The 23163-nt window shown below is 51.3% G+C and overlaps 4 protein-coding genes across 4 annotated transcripts; 2 read left to right on the top strand and 2 right to left on the bottom strand.

Moving 5' to 3' along the window:
* Positions 1–96: 96 nt before the first annotated feature.
* Positions 97–3633, top strand: CI109_105176 (uncharacterized protein; the record flags this gene model as incomplete). The annotated part of the gene is made up of 6 exons (XM_032003198.2): positions 97–180; positions 436–688; positions 779–1779; positions 1859–1978; positions 2063–2382; positions 2478–3633. 6 exons carry the CDS (start codon positions 97–99, stop codon positions 3631–3633), a joined length of 2934 nt encoding a protein of 977 aa, XP_031862520.2.
* Positions 3634–3908: 275 nt separating this feature from the next.
* Positions 3909–4306, bottom strand: CI109_105175 (uncharacterized protein; the record flags this gene model as incomplete). The annotated part of the gene is made up of 2 exons (XM_032003197.1): positions 3909–4114; positions 4198–4306. 2 exons carry the CDS (start codon positions 4304–4306, stop codon positions 3909–3911), a joined length of 315 nt encoding a protein of 104 aa, XP_031862519.1.
* Positions 4307–4689: 383 nt separating this feature from the next.
* CI109_105174 (uncharacterized protein) lies at positions 4690–9275 on the top strand (the record flags this gene model as incomplete). The annotated part of the gene is made up of 8 exons (XM_032003196.1): positions 4690–5406; positions 5468–5691; positions 5743–6783; positions 6839–7023; positions 7075–7158; positions 7211–8730; positions 8794–9040; positions 9151–9275. 8 exons carry the CDS (start codon positions 4690–4692, stop codon positions 9273–9275), a joined length of 4143 nt encoding a protein of 1380 aa, XP_031862518.1.
* Positions 9276–9535: 260 nt separating this feature from the next.
* CI109_105173 (uncharacterized protein) lies at positions 9536–21550 on the bottom strand (the record flags this gene model as incomplete). The annotated part of the gene is made up of 16 exons (XM_065967610.1): positions 9536–9643; positions 9706–9840; positions 9912–10105; positions 10163–10340; positions 10402–10464; positions 10524–10952; positions 11006–11206; positions 11260–11841; positions 11894–14920; positions 14968–17080; positions 17142–18265; positions 18342–19522; positions 19579–20311; positions 20378–21046; positions 21100–21263; positions 21322–21550. 16 exons carry the CDS (start codon positions 21548–21550, stop codon positions 9536–9538), a joined length of 11130 nt encoding a protein of 3709 aa, XP_065823682.1.
* Between the last annotated feature and the right edge of the window lie 1613 nt (positions 21551–23163).

Genomic DNA, 23163 nt, shown 5'->3' with positions numbered 1-23163 from the left:
GGATACGCAAAAACAAAGGATTATCATGCTTTTGATACTATTTATTCCCCTATCTCTACTGACTAGACGATCTCGTTCATCTCAAACACCCGTCACATGATTCCTTTGACCGACTTTCCCCCTTTCTCTCCCCTAATGCGTAGTATGACGGCCGGACCAAAATCTGGTATAGACACTGACGTAAATAGAATGTATCCTTTGAAGTCTTCTCCCTCTGATCCTCGGATCAACCCAAACCCCCTTGAAGAGCAACATCCTTTGTGCGACCTCAAGCACAGAGAGAGCCAAGATTCGTAGTGAAAAGGAGCCATAGTGAGCTTTGTCCCCCCTCTTCCCTCTTCCCCACTTTGATTTCTCCATTCTTTGTGTCGGCAACAACCTTTCACTTCGTTGAAAGCCCTTTGAAGTGATTACTTATTTCATAGCAACGATTAGACAGTTCTCAATACCATTGTAGTGACACCTTACTTTCACGCAGTAGTAGCATTACTTACTTACAGTACGCCTTCGTACCACTCACCTACGATAGAGTTCCTCCTTTCGCCACTCATTTTGACCACCCTTGTCCCCCTCTCTTGGCTTCGTCCTCCATACTTGGATTACGCGAGAGACATGTTCACTACAATGAACAGTAGTGATGGTGGTAGTTTTGGTTCAGCCTCGCCCATCATTGGGCCCGATGATCAATGTAAGTCGAGTGATTTCACTTCCCCCTCGCCACTCGTTCACGACTTGCAAGTGGGTTTTGAGCTAACACAATTACCTTCATCTATCATAGCCTCGGTCAAAAGAGCCTTGTCGGCACTATCGACGTACTCTTTCTCGGACAACAGCAATGACCATTCTATAACCTTTGGTCCGATCGAATCCACCTCTTCTGCTCATTCGTATACGTCTAGTGAGCGCAGAAGGACACCTTCTGGCTCTCCACCAATTGGCTTCGGCGGTCTGTCAGCCACATCTCGGGATGCGAGCCCTCAGGGTCATCCAGCTGAGGATGCAAAGGTGGCAAGTTCCAAGTCTGTTTCGCCGCAGCCCCAAGTCCAAGTTGCTGTTGCTGCCGTGGACACCCAGTCTGTGTCTCCTCAGCCACAAGGTCAAGCTCAAGCTCCAGGACCTGCTCTCGCCTCGATTGACAGTCTTGTCTTCAACGGAAGTACTGAAAAACCTCAATCTCACGTCAATGGAAACAGTACTGATTTTAAAGTCGCTCAAAACCCTTCGCATCCTGCTGCACAGGTGGGACATGATCAAGATCATATCGATCCGTCACTTCGAGATGATCCGTCGGCAACTCAAAATGACTTACATATCCAAGCGCCAGTTCAAGGACCTGTCCAAACGTTTGCAGACATCCAAGCTCAAGCTGACCATCAACTAGGACTGACTACCGCCCGTCCTCTCAGTCAATCTCAAGACCAAGCCCAAGGTCAGCTGCATTCGGACGATCAAGCCGCAGTGAAATCATGGGCGGACTTCCCCCATCTTCCTGACCATTTTACAACTTCCAATCCCAATCCCAGCGCCAAAACACCGTGGCAATTGCAGACCTCTTTCCCAGAAAGTCAACCACCTTCATCTGTCAATTCAGGGGTAGATTCAGCACCCACTTCGCCTGGACCATGGAGCGGATATGATTCGTCAATGGCTGATCTGGGACGGACACCGGGTCATGGGATGAGTGCGGCGAGTTCTGAGAGTGGGTTCGAGATGGGAAGTGCGAGTGCGAGTGGGGGCGAACAGGTTCCTGCACCAAAGAAGAAGTCTCATGCGAGAAAGGTGTGTCATCATCTCTGAACTCAGAAATACTACACTCGATGTGGCGCGATTGCTGACTGTGTGTGTAATGGCGTGACAGCAACCCGAAGGACATATCAAGCGTGCACGAAACGCCTTCATCCTCTTCCGCAAACATGTCACAGATTCGAATCTGATCCCCCCGAGTGTGGAGGCGAAGCATCAGAACATCTCAGTGGTGGTGAGTACCGACGATCAGTGCAGCCTTACAAAGAAAGGCTGCGGGAAGATGTTCAGCTGACACGTCGGCCGGTCGATTTGCTAGGTCGCCAAGATGTGGAAAGAGGCTCCTCAGGACGTACGTGCCAGATTCCAGAACGAAGCGCGAATCGAGAAAGAAGAACATCAGCGCAAATACCCTGGATATCGATACCAACCCGTGTTCCGAAGGACTGATATCATTCGTCGTCGAGTCAGGAAAGATCCGACGGAAGATGAGAAAGTAGAAGCGGTAGCTGAGGCTTTGATAAAGGGGAAAGCGGGGGGTGAGTTGGAGAAGGAGATTAAAGAGACGCTGGTTGGGAAAAGTGAGGGAAGTGAGAGTGAGGCGGAAAGTTCTAAGGGTGGCAGTGGTACAAGTAGAAGGTGAGTCCGCACTACAAGTCTCTGCAACTCCAAATCGGTCGATGATGCAAGGGCTTGTACTGACGTCTATCATAATGATGTGTTCGGTCATGCAGACGTCGCCGAGAAACAGGTCAACTGTCCAAAGGCGCGATTCGAGCTCAACGCGCTCAAGCTCGAGCCAAAGCGATGCGTCAGAACTTGCTCGGTTCAAACCTCCTCAGCATGTCATTGTACAATGCCGCCAATACACGTCTTCAACAAGCTGCTGCTGCACAAGCTGCTGTCGCTGCTCAACAACAACAGCAGGCTGCCGCCTATGCGGGTCGTACGCATCCCGGGATGCAATATGCCATGACGGATCAGAATTACCATCTCCCCTTGGGGTATGGGATGGATGGAAGACCATTGCAACTTCCCGCTCCTGCACTTCCACCTGCTGGAGGTGGAGCGGGAGGATATGCGGGGGGACAACAACAACAGGACATGTACTCTGTCGGAGGAGGACAGAGAGAACATGAGATGGAGATGGAGATGGAAATGTATCGACTTCCACCTATTCAAGGGATGATGGCAGATCCCGGTGCAGGTATGACCAACAACGATCCGAATGGGTCGTACGATTGGTCGACAGCTCCTGTAGCTGATCAAGGTGGTATGATGGACTACTGGGATGCTCCACAAGCTGGTATGCAGACTCTTCCCCATCAACAGGAGTACGAAGCGCAACAAGGCATTCCAGGCAATGACGACTACTATGGTCATCCAGGTGGGGGATATGATCTCGATGGTGGTGTGGGTGGCGGCGTAGGGGAATTGGCCATGGACATGGGCGGTTTCGGGAGTGGTATGGAATATCGCTTACCACCTCTTCTTGAGACGGGTTCCCGAGAGCTCGACGCTAGTGGATCTTCCAATCACGGCGGTAGCATCTCAGGCTCAGGAGACTATCATCGACCTGGTGATCTCATTGCTGGGGAATACTCTCGTGAGCTCGGACTTGGCAATCAAGCGGACGGCAACTCTCATCAAGGGGAGGACGATGCAAGACTACAAGAATGGGTGAGAGACGGTCAACAGACTCCGTCGGGACATGTACAGTTCAACGAAAGGTTGTTCGACGGTGCATTGGGAAGTGCAGGGTTCGGAATGGGTATGAGTATAGAGGGAATTGGTGCATTGCCTTTGGATAGGAGAGACGGGGAAGGAGATGATGGACTGGGTATGTTTGGTGAGGCTATCGAACAGGCTGGTCAGGTCGGAGATTGGTAGCGGGTGGATGTGCTGCGATGAGCGTTCGATACAATGTGAATAGAGGTCTATTTATAGAGGAAAATGATAGGATAATTGACGAAAATGCGATGACTTTGACGTAAGAAATCCACCACCGAAGTGGATACCACGAAAGCATTGACCACCAAGTTGCATGCGTAGTTTAATTGGTACTTCTGTTCCGTCCCACTTTGACTGATCCAAACAGTCTGTCAGCCACAATCTCCAACCCTTAGTGTCGAGGAGTTGGTAGAGCTCACCCTTTCTCATTCGCTCTAACCGATGAGCTCGTCGACGATGATCTTCTCCTTGTCCCAGATATCCTTCCTCCAGTATACATCCTCCTTTATCCTGTCCCAGACCTGTTCGAGTGTATCCAACTTGTACACCATAAAGCTTCCAGCGATGTTGAGCTGACCTTCAGGGAGCTGGGCCTCTCGAGCTTTTGTACCAGGTCGAGGGAGAAGGGGTCCGCTGTAGACTATGTACCAGAGGAATCTATAAGTCAACGTATGCACATAGGTGTCTGAAATAGATGGAGCGGTGGATAGCGAGCCTACTTACGAACGATGTCACCATCCTTTGCGGATCTTTCGAGATGCTCGGGTCGAACGGCCATTCGCTTTTCGAGATAGTCGGGATGGTCGGGAGCATAAACAAGGAATCGAGGCATTGTGATTGGTATTGGTTTCCGATATGGGTGCTGAAGAAATCAAGGAAGGTCTGCGAAGGGGTGAACGTCTCTTGTCAAGGTATATATATAGTCATTCTGTCTCCCCGAATGGGATCCATCCGACGTCTCCGCCACTTACCGGTCTACGGTCGGTATCGGGCCGAACAACAACAACAGATTAGGCGCGTGATATTGTTCGATCATCCGATTGTCGCCTAATTTTGATAAGGTGGGAATGGACGGACCACGTGGGGACCGCTACCGTCTTGGTCCAAAAGTCCTCCCTCGTCGGTGACGACGATGATGTAAAGCAACAACAAACTCATCTCGAGTCCTCATATAGCTTGCAACACGGTCAACACATTCACCTCTGATCCTGCACCATGGATCCTCCACCAAAGCAAAGCCTGTTCTCTTCTCTGTCGCTTGGTCGAGCTTCACGCTCTGCCAAAGCACCCGAAACTCTCGCCCATCCTCTTCTCGGTGCATCGACCTCATCGCTCAATCTCCCTACTACCTCATCAACAGATACATCGTCTAACGACTCAAACCCATCTGCACCTCCTCTAGGTCACCGATCAACCAGCTCAGTCTCGACCAAGCCCGTAGCGATGGATACAATAGCGAATTTACCATACAAGCCTAGACAACGTCACGGTGGAGGGATCGGCTCGATTGGAAGTAACGCTAGTGTCTTGAGTAACAATGGCGGATCAGCATCTCCGACCCTTGCACCATCAGTGGCCACTGCTACACCTTCTTCTCCCGTCACCCCAACCGGCATTGCAGCTGCTCCGACTACTTCTACTTCCACATCAACGACGTTTGCTTTGCCCCCTTCGCACTCTGATCCTCCAGCTCAGGCTTTAGATTCGGCGATACCTACCACCGTAACAGCGTCCAATTCGGGATCTAGCTCATTGACAAGTAGACTACAGCTGCAAAGTCTGAAAGCTGCGGGGCAGAGGATTGGTTTGGGCAATGGGAGTATGGGCATGTCAATGATTGATGCGATCTTTGATAAGGGTCAGCTTGGAAGAGCCAAGGCCGGTGAAGGTGGAGATTGGGGAGATTTGTTACGAATTCTCATGGGCGGAAAGGTATGTCGAGCCAGCTTCATTATCTTTGAACTTTTTTTTGTATTAATTTGTATCATAAAAGGCAATATTACTCCTTCCAACCACTCCCTCCTCATCTCTGCCGATGACACCGCAGACACTGCGAGACCACATCGCTTTCCTCTCTCCTCCCGTACCTTTAGCTTCGTCGTCATATACATCGAAACAGCCGAGCAACGAGTCAAATAGCTTCAACGAAAAAGAGGATCCTGCAAGCAATACCAACGTGCTGGTGACTCTGTCAGGTCTCATTGGCACCTTAAAAGGGTATGTCAAGTTCTGTACATCATTTGGTACAATGCTAACGATAATGTAAAGGACCACAATTACCTTTGAATCCACCATCCCGTCTGACTCCCCTACCCTCTCTGCTCTTCGAGATGCAGCTACCCGTCAGATTGCGCTGTCGTCGTTACGACCAACACAAGCGAACAACTATTCATCTTTTCCCTCTTTCTCCTTGTCGTCAGAAACGGCAAGTTTGCCCTTCCCTCCACCGTCAAAGAACGGACCTAATCCCTCGTCAACCGAAACAAAGGAGAAAGAGAAGACAGCTCAAGGGAAATTAGGACGAATGAACCCTTTCGCTTCGCTATTTGGTGGATCCAGCACTGCCAGTCCCACACTAGGATCTTCTCCGACCACAGCACCTCCGATTCCGACGTCCCCCCCATCTCGCGTTGACAGTTCGCTTAATGTAGACATCAGCTCGATACCTCCACGAAGTCAACCTTCTTCCCCTGTCCCCTCTAGCCCCAAGCCATCCTTGCTTGCTATAGATCACGGAGACAACGCCTCGATACTGTCGGAAACTGCCTCAATCATCTCTGGCGAAGGTTTCCAGGTCACCGCTTATACAGTGTCAAGACCGATACGGTACAACGAGACTCACAAAACCCTGACCAAATCAGTCCGTACTCATGCACGGGAAACTCTTGCTCGACTGCCAGACAAAGTTGTTGAGAAGGTGATCAAACTCGTCATTCCCAATACATGTCCCTCGTCCTTGAATATCGGTGACGAGATATTGAAGGGCCGATCAGATCATGAGAGCGTCGCCCATCTTGATTTTGACGATCCGACAGGAACAGGGGAGAGATTACAAGATTTCATGGAAGGCATCTACGACGACTTGGTAGCACATTATAGATCTGATGGGCAGGATGGGCTGAAACGAAAAGGCAGTGGAAACGTTCCTTGGGGTAGAGCATCGCATGTTCAAGCCCAAGATGGCGATGCTGAAAGCGATAGGGAGAAGAGAGAGAAGGCGAAACGTAATATGGAGGAGCAAATTGAAAAGGACGCAAGTGAGGGAACGGAACGGGTCGAAGCCCTCGTTTGTCGTCTGCTGTACAACAGGTGAGAGTCAAACGGATTAGTCATCATTGTGATGTACTGATATGGGTGTCCCTAGGATGTTCTCACCTCTCGAATCGGACGATGCGAAGCACGATGAGGCGCTCGCATCCCGTATAGCTGCCCTGAATATGCTTGACTTGTCTCTCGATCATCTAGGCCTGATCACACATCCTGAAGGAGAGCAGCCGGAGGGCACGGTCGCGAAAGGTTTGGCTGACATTGTTGATCGTATTGGACATGGTATGTTGCCAAATCAACCAGATCCCACGCTGTTTTACTGACCTATCGCAGAGCTGCAGAAGCTGTCAAACACTTCGTGCCTGACTCCAAAGGACAAGGCAGACGCTCTGATTAAGGCGCACAAGGTCGTAGTAGGTGCGTGAGCGGTGAATTGGACTGAAGTAGAGCCCAGCTGATGCATCAGCAGATGGCCTGACTCAGATTCCGGGTGTAGAGCTGCGACCAGAAGGCGAACCTTACAGACCTCCACCACCGCTCGATTCTCCGCCCATACCTACGCCTTCTTCCGATCCTACCGTCTTACACCCTCCTACTCCTGAGTCTTTGTCGGTCAAATCATCACCGTCGTCGAAGAGTGTACCTCTGCTACCAGACGCTGCGACACATCCGAGCGGCGATTCTCCAAGTGTCGTCTCCGACGCATCCGATCCTCTGACAGCAATGACAAGTGAGGCAACGCCCTCGATGGTCCATCCGATACTCAGCAATAGTCCGCCTGTACCTGAGCTGGTACTCACCGATGCAGCCGATTCTAATCAGATCCAAGAAGCTATGTCTGATTCGGTCATGGCCTTGACTACACCATTAACTCGTGGTCCGTCTGCGTCTTCACGTGGATCCGCTCAATCCCGATCCGTACCGCCGCCGAACCCACCAAAAGCACCAAAACCATCGACTTCGGGTGCCGATCTCATTCTGCCCATCATCATATACGCTGTGGTCAAATCAAATCCGCCGCAGCTCGCATCACAGCTGATGTATCTCCGTCGATACCGCTCAGCAATTTGCTTAACGGGCGAGGCGAGTTACGCCATTGTCAATCTCACAGCGGTAGTCGAATTCCTTGAACACGTTGACTTGGCCGAGTTGGGTCTGGGAGGCGATTCGGACAAGGTGATGAGCATTGCCGACTTGTCGCCGATCGGACTGGACTATATGGACGAAGGTAATGCGGATGCGGCTAGTATCGCTACTGCTTCATCGAGATTGCGAGGCAGGGTGTTCCAAGTCGGAGAGCTGGCGGCAGGGTCTGCAAACAAGGTTATCAGTGGAGTGATGGACTCTTCATGGACAGCCCTTCGAGGTCTGATAGGGACAAATGCTGCATCACCGGATGACGATCCTTCGTCTGGAACAATGACTGGTGGTGCGGAAGGAGCTCGACCCGGTATGCGACCACGTCAAGCATCGACATTCTCTCTAGCGAGCGTCACAGCCAGTGTGGCGAGTATAGCAGCAGCTGCAGCGGCGAGGAATCGATCAAGAGCAAACTCGCGTGCGTCGGTCGATCAGGTCTGGGGAGGGAACCAGGAATTGGTAGAAGTCGCTTCAAGACCTGCTTCGATCAGAGAGAGGGGGGAGAATGAGTACCCTTCTTCATCAGAGGAGGATAGCTCGAGCGAAGAAGAGGAACACGAAGATCAGGATGGAGGTGAGGCATCGAAAGGTGGCCATAGGAGAACGAAGAGTACGGCCAGTGCTGTGTCAACGAAGGGAGGTGCTGGCAAGGACAAGGAGGATACGCCGAAGCAGGAGAGAGTCAGTTTGAGCAATCGATTAGCATCGATAGGTGTTTTAGGGAGATTGAGTAATCCTGCCGGTGGTTCAGGAGGAGGAGGAGAACCAATGACCACTTCGCCCTCTATGGCGGACAGCGTGACGGGGACAGTCCCTGCTCCTGCACCAATACCTAGCACGCATACCAAGGTGAGGCTTGCTCCCTCGCTCACTAGCAAGTGTACTACACTGACTGTGCTTTACGTGATATAGCCATCCATCTTTGCAAACCTTACGACTTCACGATCAGCATCCTCCACTGCACAATCCCATCACGCTAGAAGGTCATCTCTTCTCGGAGGAGGGGGAGGATCACAATCTGATCCAGCTCGATCTAATTCACCTGGAGGAAGTTTCGCTTCGTTGCCAATAACACCGAATATGACTTCCATTACGATTCCTACGGGTCCGACTGGAGGTGGAGATCCGGGTGATCCTCCCCTGGAGAGGTTTATGACTTGTAAGTGAAAAATCATTATCATCACCTTGCATACAGCACCTTGTCCGCGACTATACTGCTTTTGAGCGAAGGACAGAGAAGTTACTGAGTTGTCCTGTTCCCAACCACAGGCGAACTGGGTGATATCCAATTATCAGAGATCGGATTACTCCTTCGCGATTATAGGAGACTAGGACAACTTGTCAATACTCTCCAAGCACAAGCATCGAAAGGCACACCCAACCCATCATCATAGACTGCTTAGAGATCCTTCACGACATGATACGAACATGACCTTGACGCGATGAGATCGGTCGTTTAGACAGTTACTTTTTGTAGATATACATTCCTTTTTCCATGCATATTTACTTCCTGTCAATCGTATAAATTCTAGATAGGTACAACACATTACCAAAAAAAAAGAACAAAAAACTAAAGATAAACTAAAGAGATACTAAACTCGCCTGAAATAAAGGATAAGGTAAAAGATGAGAGAGATGGGAAGAGCGAGCCCGATCAGAACCATGCCATATACGTCTCGCTCATCTGTGCGAGGTTGAGAGGTGCCGTAGCTTGAGAAATGAGTGTGACAATAGCATGAACGACAGGTGCAGCGTTGGGCGACTGAGAACAAAACACATGAGAATGTCAGCTCAATCTTGTGATGGTGAGACGAGTTTGCGCACCTTATCCTTGTTCTCGCCGATGTAGCCCATTGTACCAGCTCGTCGGATGAAGTTGTCAACGTTCTTATAGACATGGTTGATGAGGGGTGTGTCAAGACGCGAGTCCTTCATATACGTGTTGTGCCAAATGAGAAGCTAACAGGACAAGTTCGCGTCAGCGAGCCTGATGCATGGACTTCAGAGGTTGAAAGGTCAATGTGACTTACCTCATCTCGGATGAAGAGACATAGAGTGCCCGAAAGGTCGAACTCTGGTTGGGTGAGACATCGTGCGATTGCCGTCGCGGCTGCAGTGACAACACCTTCAATACCGACCCGCGTGATGAAGTTCTGCATGTTAGGGGTGAGTCGGAACGGTACGCTCTCCGAGGACGAAATGAGCGGTTGTCCAAGTGCGAAGGCTAACGTGGACCGAGATCAGCAAAGTCATGGAGCGGAAACCTGGAGAAATTACTCACCAGGTAAGATCTCGGTCATGTACATCAGACCAGTCTTTCGACTGATGTAGAATCGAGATGGCGCTCGGTTGCTGAGACAGCACACGTATGTGAGGAACATCGTGGTGGCCGTTTGCAGGGCGAATTGCTTTCGCATAAGCCACAAGCTCTCGGGACTACCCATCGTTCTGATCATATACTGTAGTAGCCGTCACGATCAATCAGTAAAGCTCGTCTAGACTTCATGTCTGATTACTCACGCTGGTCATGATGGTCTCTGGCACCATCTTCGTCTGCACCTCCTCCATGACCTCCGCTTTCAGCTGAATGAACCTATGGTCATTCTACATTGTCAGCTTCGCTCTACTCAAGTTCGGCTCACCTTCGGGATAGCAGAGTCATAAAGCTGCTTGATCCTATCGTAGTATGCCAAAATGGTATCCTCGCGAGACATGCCCTTTCGAGAAGAGTAATCTTCAAAGATATCTTGCATACTGACGTAAGATGAATCGGCCTGAACAAGTCGGAGTTGAGGAGCGAGAGGAGTGGCAGTCGGTAGGTGGAACTGAAGGTTTCGTCGACGAGATTCCTTCCTCTTCTTCAGTACACTGTTCATGATGCGGAACAATTGAGTGAGTCGCTCTTCTCGTCGACAATGTCGAGCAGCTGGCATCTGTACGTGGAAAGTGTACGAAGAGCCGTTGTTGCCGATCATCGTGATACGACGGAAGCAGTGGCCATGACCTCGACCGAGCTCTGCTTTAGGTGCAAAGCGAGCAATCTTGATGAACTCTTCTCCTTGATCGACGTGCTACATGTCTGGGTCAGCTCCAATCGCAACGTTCATGGTCAAGTTGCACTCACATGAACATATTGACCAGGGATTTCGACGTCGTCAAACTTGGTATGGTGGAATTCGGTGAGATTACAACCCCCTTGGTCCAGAGCTTGGACTCTAGGCCGAGCATCGAGAAGCTTCTCGTACAAATCGCGCCAGTGCTGAAGTCGTCGGATGTACTCGCGCAACTTAGGCATGTCCTGCATGAAGTCCTTCTCGATCGAAGCCTGAACGAAGACGAGTCAGCTGTTATCCGCCTTGGAGGTATTTCCACACCCACCTTCAGGTCACCGTTCAAGTTGGTTGCAAACTTGGCCAGATTATCCTTCGTTTGACTGTTCAACTCTCCATCGTCGTTGGGCAAGACATTTCGACCTCCCCACTGTTGCATCGCATCCGCCAACAAAGCCGAGAAGAATCGATAGATGTCTTCGTCCGACCCGGGCTTCGCTCGCAGCGAGATCTGATCCACCATCTTCTCCATTGTAAGCGCCAAGAGGGGGAAGGCAGTCTTCAGCATGTTCATGATCTCTTCGACATGGTCCCATGGTTGTCGAGGAGGTGGAGGTGCGGAGGCGGGAGGCGGCATCGAGCCCGCATTGGAAGCGGTCGCGGAGGCGGGTTGACTACCGTTCGCCGTGATAGTGCCACCTTGTTCATCCTTGACGTCCTTCCCGTCTTCTGATTTAGAGGTAGCCGACGCCGCAGCAGCAGCCGCGTCAGCCGCGGCATCGGCAGCATTGGCGGCTGCTGCCTTGGCTTGCTGTTCAGCTCGACGAGCAGCGGCTGCTCGGGATTGCATTTGCTGCTTCTTAATGCTGGAGAAGTCCTCCCTCGATACTCGCAGATGGAAGAAGAGAGCCTGTTGGATTGTCAGTTTTGGCCCACCCGACTGGTAGATCAATGATACTCACTTGAGGGAACTGCTTCGAGATGCGTAACAACAGCAATCGAGCTTGCTTAGCTTCACGATGCGACAGCGACATGAGCAATTGCGGAACCAGGGTGATCCAGTACCATATGACGAGATCGCCTTTGTAATTCTCGAAGGCTTTCGAGATCGTGTTGCGACTGTCGTCGAGACCAAGCAACCATAGCACACGCAGGAGAAGACCTCGTGACTTGTGGTTACTGTAAAGACCAGCTGCTTGGAGGTAGCAAGATACCGCACTAGAGGCGAGAATAGCTCGATCTCGCGCGTAGGACTCGTTCCACTGCTCTTCAGTCATCTTCGGCTTTCCAGGTTCGGGCTCTGGTGCACCTCCGGGAAGATGTTCAGGTCGTTCTCGGTAGAGCTTGTCGTTGAATCGACCCCATTCTGCCCACGCCTTGGGAAGGTTCATATCCATCTGAATAGCATGCGCGAACTCGGCGTTGGCCTCTTCGTTTTGACCCAATCGAGAGATGAACATTCCCTTAAGTGTCAAGAACTCGGCTTTCTGAGGCGGAGCAAAGTACATGAGGTTGGTCGTACTGATGTTTTCGAGACCATCGTTGAACTTATCGGGCTTTTGGAAGAAACAGAGTGCTTGTTCTCGAAGTTTGAGGAACGCCTCGGAGATCTCGATGTTGGGAAGCATGTAGATCTTGTTGAGAGCGACGCTGCACACGTCGAGAAGCCCATGTCGTCGAGCGACTTCTCCGAATCGGTTGATCATCCAGGCCGTTTCGTGGAAACCTCGGTACCCATATGTAGCGGTATCACCTTGAGGAATTAACGGGTGGTATACTCTTGTGACAGCCTGGAACACATGCTGTCGCCAAGCAAGGAGATCACTCCAAACACTGATATCGTCCCAGAAATTCGGTAGTCGACCTCGCCAAGTCTGGAAGATGGTCTTGAGATCGCTATTACACCGCATTTCGAGGTTACTCTGATTGGTCATCTGAAGACTGTCGAACACCTGAGCAGCCTCTGTGAGCTCGACACATTGCTGGAACATTTGAAGAAGAGGCAAGTGGGCTGCCGTCATGTGTGTCGGTAAGCTGACCCATTTTCGAAGAGTGACTTGCTGAGCCTCGTCAAGGACACGGAAGAACTCGTTTGGTGGTTCCCTGGCGAGATGAGATCGCAGCAGAGTGACGAATGCTTCGAATGTCTTGCGTCGAGGAGTGGGGATATCGGAGACCCGAGCGATGTTTTGGTCGATGGCTTCTCGATCAGGCGATGTCCAATCAGAAAGTCTCCAAGCACACTCTAGCAGGAGATCCGCATCTTGATCCACTCGAGCCAGTTCTGTCAAATTCTCCCAATTCTGCAGTTTCTGCGCCGACAAGATCCAGTGATCCTCCCAGAAACAGTATTCTTCCTCGCTGAACGGCAAGAGGTTATTTCGAGCTCTGATCTGAGCCACTTCGTACAGCTCGATCGCCTTAGGCCAAAGACCATTCTGCTCATAAGTCAGAGCCGCGGTCGTTTCAGGGAAGACGCATCGAGAGCGAGCAAGACCGTAAAACATGTCTTCCTCGCACAGCTCAGCGTACAGCTCGCTCAATGCGCTAGCGCAGCTCTCTCGTAGGCCATCGTCCGACCGGTAGATATCGCTGAGCTTGGTGAGGATCTCGAAGCCAACATACCAAGCATTGTACGTCTTGGCAAGGTATTTGACAAGAAGGGGCGGCAACGTGATCGGAGGTGTGCATGGCAGGATACCGTCAAGGAAAGTTTGCACGACATTCGGACGCATCTCCACTTGCTTTCGGAGGTATTCTTTCGAAAGAAGCTTGACAATGTAAGGCGTGAACGCAGTCTGTTGAGCTCGAGTAAGTGAAGACCAACACATTGGGAAGACGGCGACCCAGAGACGGTGCGCAAGGGTATTGTCTGTATGGATGAGATTCCTGGCGGATTGGACAACATCACCGACGGAAGCGTCCCGTGCCATCTGTACGATAGGATCGGAGTCGAGTATCGCCTCGAGCGGCTTCCGGATCAGCGCCTCCTCGTGATCGACGATACCAAGCAGTTGACTGAGGATTTGAGGGATCCAGTAGCTGTCTGCGAGGGTGTCCCAGTTCTGCAACGAGTAGAGATACTGCAAACGGCCATCAAGCGATCTCGGCAAGCTCTGCTCCAGCTTGTCGAGGAATTTAGCTCTTTGGATGGCGTTCTTCGATTTCGTTCCGAGCAAGTAGGCCGACTCGAGACGATGGGTGATGTCAGTGCCACGCAGCACGTCTTGCTCATAGATCTCGAAAATGACATCTAGGTATTCCTGGAATAGTTGGTCATCTCGTTGTTCGAAGACAGGCATGCGAAGCAGGATGGCCGCCTTCTCCTTGCCCTGTGAAGCACCTTCGGAGTCATCGATGACCCAATGTCGGAGAAGCTGCAACACGTATCGACATAGAGCGGGGCTGAGAGATCGCTCAACCAAAGCTGTGATAATGCTGTACAGGTGTTTGCGTTGCTCTCGAAGATCTGTCACCCGGTCACGGACGATGTCGAGAACAGAGATGATGAGCTTGGCAGTCGAGTCAGGATCATTACCGGGAGCAGGAGCATTGGCGTTGCCCGTGTGGACCTTGACCAAGTTGCCGAGGACTTTGAGTAAGGCGGAACTGATCGCCTCGGACTGGAGAACCTTGGGTTGCGCTTTGAGCCAAGACCTGAGGAGGAACAAAGTACCGGGAAGGTTCGAGCTCGATCTCAAGCTGGACACGAGACCCTCGTTGATGGCGTTTTGAACAAAGGTCAAAAGGGCTTTGGCGTCTAGTTCCGCTTCCGAATTCTCCTCGGTAGGCATTTCAGCAAATAGATCCTCCGTGAGCGGCGCGACGACTTCGTGGAGTTCTGTCTCGTCGGATACCCAGACCTTCTCGAGTAGCTTGGACAAAAGACCCAAGTTTGCCTTGACCCACTGAGAGTCGCGGACAGCAGCGGCAGCAGCGATGACCTCGGTAGAATTGGCGACAGTGGTTCTTGTGTTATCGTTGATGTCCTACGCCAAAATCAGTTGCAGCCATATTAGACAAGCAGACAACATACCTGTGTCATAGTTCTCTGGAAAAATCCTAACTTGACATGTACGTTAGGCAATCCCTTTGGTCCCAAAATCTCCTTGAAAAGATCTAGAGCTCTCCTGGTCAAGCCGTTCCTGGTAACAGACTCCGATGAAGTAGACACCAGTCGAAGCAGGTGCGCTGTCATGAGTTCTCGTACCTGACCGGGCGCTGCCCAGCCACCACCACTGCTTCCCGATATCGCAGTTCCGGCACGATCAATCCTCTGCTTTTTAGCGGGCGAATGGTCGGTCGAATGGTCCCCGTTACGTTTTAATCCAACGTCGACCTCCAATGCTTCGGCATCTCGAGCTGCTATTCTTCGCTTCTCCCAGTTAAAGATGAGTTCAACAATGTCGACAGTCAGTTTTTTGAGCTCCGGAGTAGCGGCCTGAACGAAAGCCAACTTCGACAAGGAGTTCGCCACGTGCGGTACATAAAGCTCGCGATAGTCGTAGAACAAGTCAGGATGGTTGACCAATAGCTCGCACACTGTGACAAGCTGGTTCGTGGCATGTCCTTCCTCGATGAGAACTGTTCTAAGAAGCTTCGCCCATTCTGGCGTCCCGCTGGCTGGTGGAGGATCTCGCACTGAGAGAGACGACGCCAAAGTGTCGATGGCTTGTCGGTAAAGAGTCCTATTATCCGTATCCTTGAGTCGTAAGACACCGGTCCATGTAAGTCGAACGAACTTGACGGGTGTTTCATAGGTCGCCATGAATCGAGCCGCGAGGACGTAAGCCATGAGCTTGACGGTCGGTTCCAGTAGGTTGATACCCATCCACGCCAGCTTGAAAATCTCTTTTCTAGCTTCATTGACCTTGGCACTGCAGTGCTGAACAAGCAAGGTTGTCAAAGCGAACACCTCGATAAGATGCGTGTCTTCCCTCTGCTTCGCCGCCGCCGTAGCCGCAAGTGGTCGCCACATGAGATTGGCGATTTTCTGAACCAATTGAGGGGACACCAAAGCACCGTCGTGGTCTGGATTGGAAAAGTAAACGCGGAGAGTAGGATTAACGATGACACGGAGCGCGTTCGTCTTGAACGCCCACGAGACGCTGTCCTCCTCGTATAGATTGAAGAAGTACTCGATGACTTCCTTACGATACTCGACAGATTCCTGTAGAGCAACCTGCTGGTAGAGGAAGAAAGAGACGTGCGATCGCTCGAATGACGCTCGGACTTCGTAAGCCTCGACGACGTGGAAGAGAAGTGGAACGTGCTGTTGGTTTTTCAAGCTCGTCATGAACATTTCCAACAGCAGCGATGGCATTTGTTGGTACTGGTAGCCAGTCATGTCGGCTTTGGCGTCGCGAGACTTGGTTACGATCATTCTCCAGACGTTGACGAGGGGTTCCAAAGCGGGTTCACTATCCGACAACCATGTTGGCGAGACTCGCGATAGTTCTCGAATGAGATAAAGACCTGGAAGGACAAGATCGATCGCCTCAGTGTTGTTAAAGCACAGCTGACACAGCGCTTCGGCGCGGCTAGACAACTCTTCGACGAGGTTCGGAGCACACCCAGAAGCGATGATGTTTCGGTAGGTCCATACGTATCTCGGATTTCGGATGTTATCGAGGAGATTTTGTGCACCATTGGCATGGTACCTGTTGAGATATCGTCCGAGGTTCTCGGTGAAAGGACCGGGCTCCGACTGATGGAGCAATGATTCCACCTCGACAACATTCGAAACGAGGTCGTTCAGGTATTGTATAGCGTTCGCTGGCAGGAGTCGGAAGATATTGACCAGTCGTGCCATTCTGGAGATGTCAGGGTTGTCCTCAAGGGGTGACAATGCGGCTTTCATCAACATCTGATGGTCACCGAGTGTTTTGAAGTGGTCCAAGAGTTTGACACCAATTTCAACCTTGAAGTAATTTGTCAAAAGCTCCAAGAATCGAGCAAGACCGTCAAGGCCTGAGACGCTCAATCGTTTGGCGTCGGCGAGGTTGACCAAAATGGGACGCAACCCTTGCTGCAGAACGTCCTTGGGTAGCTTATTCTGTTGTTGCAAGACATCCCGCAAGCCTTCATGCGCTACATCGACAATGTCTGGATTCGTCGAGTACACGTGCTTGAAGTAGACTTGGATGATACTGACACAACACGACTAGTTAGTGAAAGTACAGCAAGCATGCCATCACTAAGACCACTCACCGAGCACGCAATTGAGCGAGATTGGGCTTATTCAGGAAGTCAGGTGTCGCCATGGACGACTTCAACAACCGCAGACATGAGATTCGTAAGGTCTTCAGCCATGTCTCCTGCTTGTGAGTCGCTGGCTTGCTAATCAGATTGGCATCGTCTACGTCCGCCAACGCCAATACCTCGTGAAGCAGTCTGACGAATTCTTCTGACGTTTCGGGGACCGAAGGTCGGAGATCCATCAAGTATGTGACAGCGCTGATATTGCCGACCTGCATGGCGAACGGCAAGGCTCGTAAGGGCTTCGAGTAGATGGGTCCGTGGTCCACGCTGAGCAGTTTGGCTTTAGCGATGCCTGTGATAAGATCGGGTACTGATTGGGACGTGACCTCAGCGAGAGTTGCAATGCATCGTTGCGACGCTTCGCGAGCCAGAGGGCTTTGGCTGTTTAGCTCTCCAACAAGTGCCTCCGCCAAACGAGGAAGCCTAGGCTTGCCGTCGTCTTGGGATTGACACGTGCCAATCAGGTGTTTGATAAGATCGATCATCTCTTCCGATGAGTTCGGTGTGTCCTTCGGGGCGTCACGTAGGCAGAACAATAATGCTCGTACGAAATCCAGCTCGAGATCGATTAACATCTTCCTGCTTAGGTCTACTTTGTGAACAAAGGCCGAGATGGCAGTGACACCAGCCATCTTCTTCGACCAATCTTCCTCGTGACAAAGACTGACAAGGCGGTGTGCGAAGAAAGCTACCATACGGTCAAATGAGCGCGGCGCGTCAACCTTCCCAGCAAAGGTTGGGCTATGTGCCAGCTCTTTGAAGTCTGTGACTATTGTCGCAAGCAGGTCGCCGAGTCCAGGTCGCGCAGCAGGCTTCGAGTCGTGGAGAGTTGCGACGAAGCAGTCCGACAAGGCGTTAGTGAGTGGTAAGAAGCGCTTTCGGGAGTTGTCCGGTATAGGCTTAACGTTCGGATCTCCACCGTCGGTTCTTCCTAGTTCCAGTGCGAACGCTCGTCGGCACAAGTTACGCACGAACTCAAGGGCTTTCTCTCCGATCGACGGTTGGTGACATGCGAGGAATAGGCCAGTCATGACCGCTTGGAATGAAGCGTTACCTTCGGGGTTCGGAGCATCCTGAGTTCAATTAGCAAAGATCGCGGGCGATATTACTCACTTCTTGGAAAATTGTCAATGCAGAGTACATCAGCACTTGCAGTCCGTCGTCCCTTAGCAGCTGCGTCTCATCCTCTAACACCTTACTGGCCGTGATGACCAACGGACTAAGCTGCAGTTCGTGCTTCGTTCCATCAGAAGTGACAGGCACAAAGAGATGATCGGATAAAAGATGGTAGTCGAGGATATTGTCGACCTCCTGGAATCTTCGATTGCGTCCACCGAGCTTTCCAAGGATTTTCAGCGCAGCATGAGCATGGTTTCTGTTGGATGGGATGGGTTTGAGCAGCTGATGAAGTGCGGCCATCAAGTTTCGCAGGACCGGTCCCATGGTAGGGTCGAGGAACTCGGCGGTGAGGTTATCGATACAAAGTTCCAGCGTACGTAGACCTTGACTGACCAAATCGGGCCCAGCTCCTAGAGCATGAACAAGCGGTTTCATGAGGTAGCTGAGGTGCGGTAGCAGGTTCGTGAGTCGGACCGGTACCGTCAGTGTGAGCTCGACGAAGAGATCGCGTTGGGCATCGTCTGTTGCATGGTGGAGCAGGTAGGCGAGGTTGTCCAACATTTCTTGCAGGATCGGTAGGACTTCCTTATACAACGCCTCGAACCGACCTCCACCTATTGACCTGAACAGAGCTCGAAGGATCTGGTAGTAGATTGCCGGATCTTCTGACTTGGCTGCATACTCGAACGAAGTCATGATGAGCTTCTGGAGATGAGGTACTAGGACCACCTCGTTGGTTGCGATATACGTGTTGATGGCGAGGAATGATATCTTGAACATCTTCAAGGTGAGGACCGCTTGTGGTTTGTCCATGCTCCCGAGCCCTTCCAGGTTGTTCATCAAATGCTTGAGGAGGATCGCAACCAGCTGATGGGAGACCGTTTCGTGGGTTATGAGCATTTGCAGGATGGGGAAGATCTGACTATTGGTGATCGCCAGTTCGCTGAAGAACGTCATGTGACTTGTCCAAACCTCTGCAAATACGTGCGGCTCGAATAACAGCAATATCTGCGAGAGCAACTCCAAAGCTTCCTTCGGTTCACGAGGGTCTCGGCCAACGAAATCGAAGATCGCCAGACACTTGAGACTATGCTCGAAGAACTTGCTGAGTAGTTCACCATCAGGCTGCGGTGGAGGATTTTCGCTTTGCCGAGTGTATGTGAGGAGAGTTCGGAACGTGTGAAGTAGTGTCTTGAAGAGATAACGAGATTCTGTAGACAAAGTCAGAACGAACCAAGGAACCAGCTTCCCACAATTGCAGACTCACCTCGACAGAACGACTCCAGTGACTCGTTCGCATAAGCAACAGAGTGAACCGGCATCGCCTGTTCAATATCTCTCCAGCCGTGCATTTGTCGATCCGCAGCTTCATCTGTTGTTTCCTCCATCGGCACATCCCCGTCGACTTCCTCCTTGTTCTCTTCTTTGGCCTTGCCCTTCCCTTTATCTCTCAGTCCAATCGCTCTCAAACGTTCATGAGCCTCCGACATGGCAGTAAGCTTCTCCAAAAACGTGAAAAACATGCCACGCATGATTCTCGTCGACTCGGTGTTGTCTGCTTTGCTGTATATCGAGTCAATGATGGTGTTGAGAAGTTTGGCACACATCGTTTGAATAGAACTCGAAAATGTCGCGTCGTTAAGATTGCAGGAGAAAACATATACGACTCGTGTAAGTTGCGCAAGAGGCAGCTGATCACGGACATGATGTATGAGATCCGCTACAACGGAGTATGCTAGAGGTCGAAGCAATTCTCTGCTGGAAACACCTGTCCCGACAAGCACGCGCTCTTCGAGGAGTGTGTCAATGTAGGGAATGAAAGACGCTCGAGACTCGACAGTAAGGATGTGTCGTGTTGCTACGAGCAATTCTTTCCTGGTGCCGACATCCTCTGGCGGACAATCTCGTAATAGCCGGACGCATGCTTCTGGAAAGACTTCCACGTAGTCCTTGTTGTTTCCTTGATTTCCTCGAAGGACGTATGCGAGGAACGCCATAGTCTGTAATGTAGCCATGACGCGTTAGTCATATAACACGGGTTGGTCGTCGAACGCAACGACGCTTACCTTTACTTGAGCCTTGATGAGCTCAGCGTACATCTCCCTATTACCCACACCGTTGGCAACACCGACAAAGATCTCTCCCTTTTCTTTGGCCTCTAGATGAGCAATCCGTTGAGGCTCCGGCTGAATTTTGATGCTATCGATGACGAGAGGATAGAAGTCCAACATAGCTGTTTGCATAATTTGCTTGTAGGTCTGAAAGATAAGGACGACGGCGATGGGACATTCGGTCAAGACTTTCGGAGAGTGAAGTGCATGAGGCAGAGCGGCATGCGTAGAAGAAGACGGTTGCGGAGGAGGTGCTGGTTGTGTAGGTGCCGCATCGCTGGCGGGAGTAACGGGTGCTGGAGAAGGCGCAGTAGTGGATGGCGCCGTAGGTGTTACTTTGGCGGTAGCTACACCTCCTGAGGGCCCGAATTCCTTCTCCACTACAGCCTTGGTGTTGGCGTACATCTGCTTGACCAGATCGAGGAATGGTTCGATATAAGGCTCCATCTGCTCCTTGTTGCTCCTCAAACCATCGATCATGATCTTGATACACAATAACGCGTTCTCCTCATTTTCCATCTTCAGCAGCTTGACACAAAGATCCATGACCGAACTCATGTGATGTCGGAATGGTTCGGTATGTGGGAGACGTTGCAGGAAAGCGAGGAGAGTGTGACGGAAACGCTAAGACGAACAATCAGTTGAACATTTACCTTGAGCACTGCGATCTGGCTCACCTGTTCCGCATTGTCCTTGACAAATGTAATGGACTTTTCATCTCCAAGTATTGTGATCAGCGCCGGAACGAATATCGAGAGATATTTCTCGTAAAACCCAAAGTCCCTATTGGTCTCTGCTGAATCTCTGAGCTCGAATGCGATTTCAAGCTTCTTCCTCGTTGCTGCATGAGCAGCATCAGCTTCCCAAATCTGCCCACACAAACAATCACGTTAACTTACCGATTCCTGGCTCAAGCAATTGTCCAGCGAGAAACTCGCAATCTGAAACCGACATTGGCCCATTGCTACTGAAGCTAGGTGGGGGCATGCTCATACCTCCACCTCCAACTGCTGACGGTGTAGGCGTTTCGGTCGATGGTGTAGCAGCAAGGGGCAGGGGATGAGGGGTCGCTGTCGATGCTTTTCGAGGCCTCCCGGACCTATTGGTCGATGGTCCAGACGAAGCCATGTTGACCGAATTGGTGGATGGATGGGTGGGCGAAGGTGTTTGACCGAGCGAAGAAAGTCGGTAAAGACCGTTCGGCTAAAGTGGAGGACAGCGACTAATCACGCATGAAATAGCGGAGTCTTCAAGCTTTCGAAGCGGATGAAGTCGAGAAATGGATATACGGAGGTCGTCGAAGCCGTCCTGGCCGTTCTCCAGCCACTTTTGTTGAGGTGTAGTGTGAGCAACGAGAGGTTTATAATGGAAATAGTGACGTTTGTTCTGAAAAACACAATGTAAAATCAAGTTGTCGCGCCGAGAGGAGGGGGGAAGAATCAAACAGCAACAGGTCCCATTCCTCGATTCAACGCTCAACGGAATCAAATCATATCGCCGGAAACGCCGAAACAGACCCAGTAATCAGTCACCTTATGCTTAAACCGCACATAACCACGTAACCTAGAGAGGAATGGCATCACCAAAATACATGTACATAGACCTGTCTGCAGCGTTTGCAGCACAAGCTTCTTTCACTTCGCCGGCTATCACGAACCTGAATGACCACGCTGATCACTGCGTCTGACGACCAACCCGGCGAAAGACAGGGACCATGACCTCACCGCACTATCCAGAGCAGCTACTCTCGCATTTTGGTACAACGCATTACCCTCATGCCATTTAACAAGTCGGTCTTTCCTTTGGAGCTCTGACTGCAAATTGCACGCGAGACCACTTATTGCAGCGAACTCTGCTTGCAACGCTGTGTACGCGCATTCTAACCTTGTCAGTTTCGATTGTAGTTCCTCGACTTCCGATGGAGGAGCTCCGTGCTCCAGGTAGCCTGCGACATTTGTTGGCTGACCACCCGAATTCCAAATGGTTGTCGCATCGTCCTCACGAGGATGTTCTTGATCAATCTCCTTTTTCATCTCCTCAGTGTCCTTTCCGCTCAGACGATCAACAGGAACGGATGCCTCGCCCCTTCGAGCTCCTGACATGTGAACGTCAGATCGAGGAGACCCAGCTTGGGCGGGCTGACTGAATCCCTGAACAATGGTTGCTCTGTTTGATTCTCGGGCAGATGATGGATCTACGCTGAAGTTCCCTGAACAGCCATTCCTAATGCCACGGCGATCGATGATTGTGTCAGAACAGTGGCAAGGACTGTCACAGGCTCTTTGGTCGTCCGACGTACCATCCGGAGTCCAGTCGTGCAAAGACGGAGCCGTCGCGGCCTGCTGCTGCTGCTCGGTGGCAACGTCGCTTCCTTGCTGGTAAGAGCTACTGCGAGCTGAGCTCGACCTGGGAACTCGAATTGACCGACGCGCGATTCTGTTCAAACTTTTCCAAGCATCTCGCAGACCACTAGACACTCGGCCCTCCCCCGTATCTTGGCTTTCCCCGGCCAACGATGGATCCTTGTCATCCTGGGAGAGGGCGTGCGGACCGGAGTCGTGAGTGCGGGCATCCGAGTTCGCAGCTCGAGCCTGGCCTGAGGACTTGGAGGAAGGTGAAGTCATATCGAAGGACGTGATTGACAGTATGCAAGCAGAGTCTGATGGTGGAGCGATGGCGTTGCTCAATATACGAGTTGTTGCAGTGTTACCTGGTTATGGTGGATATTGAGAGATGTAATG

Source organism: Kwoniella shandongensis, chromosome 9 (genome assembly GCF_008629635.2).
Source record: "Kwoniella shandongensis chromosome 9, complete sequence".
Lineage (NCBI taxonomy): Eukaryota > Fungi > Basidiomycota > Tremellomycetes > Tremellales > Cryptococcaceae > Kwoniella > Kwoniella shandongensis.
Note: the sequence above shows the minus strand (reverse complement) of the source record. Positions and strands in the feature narration are given on the sequence as shown.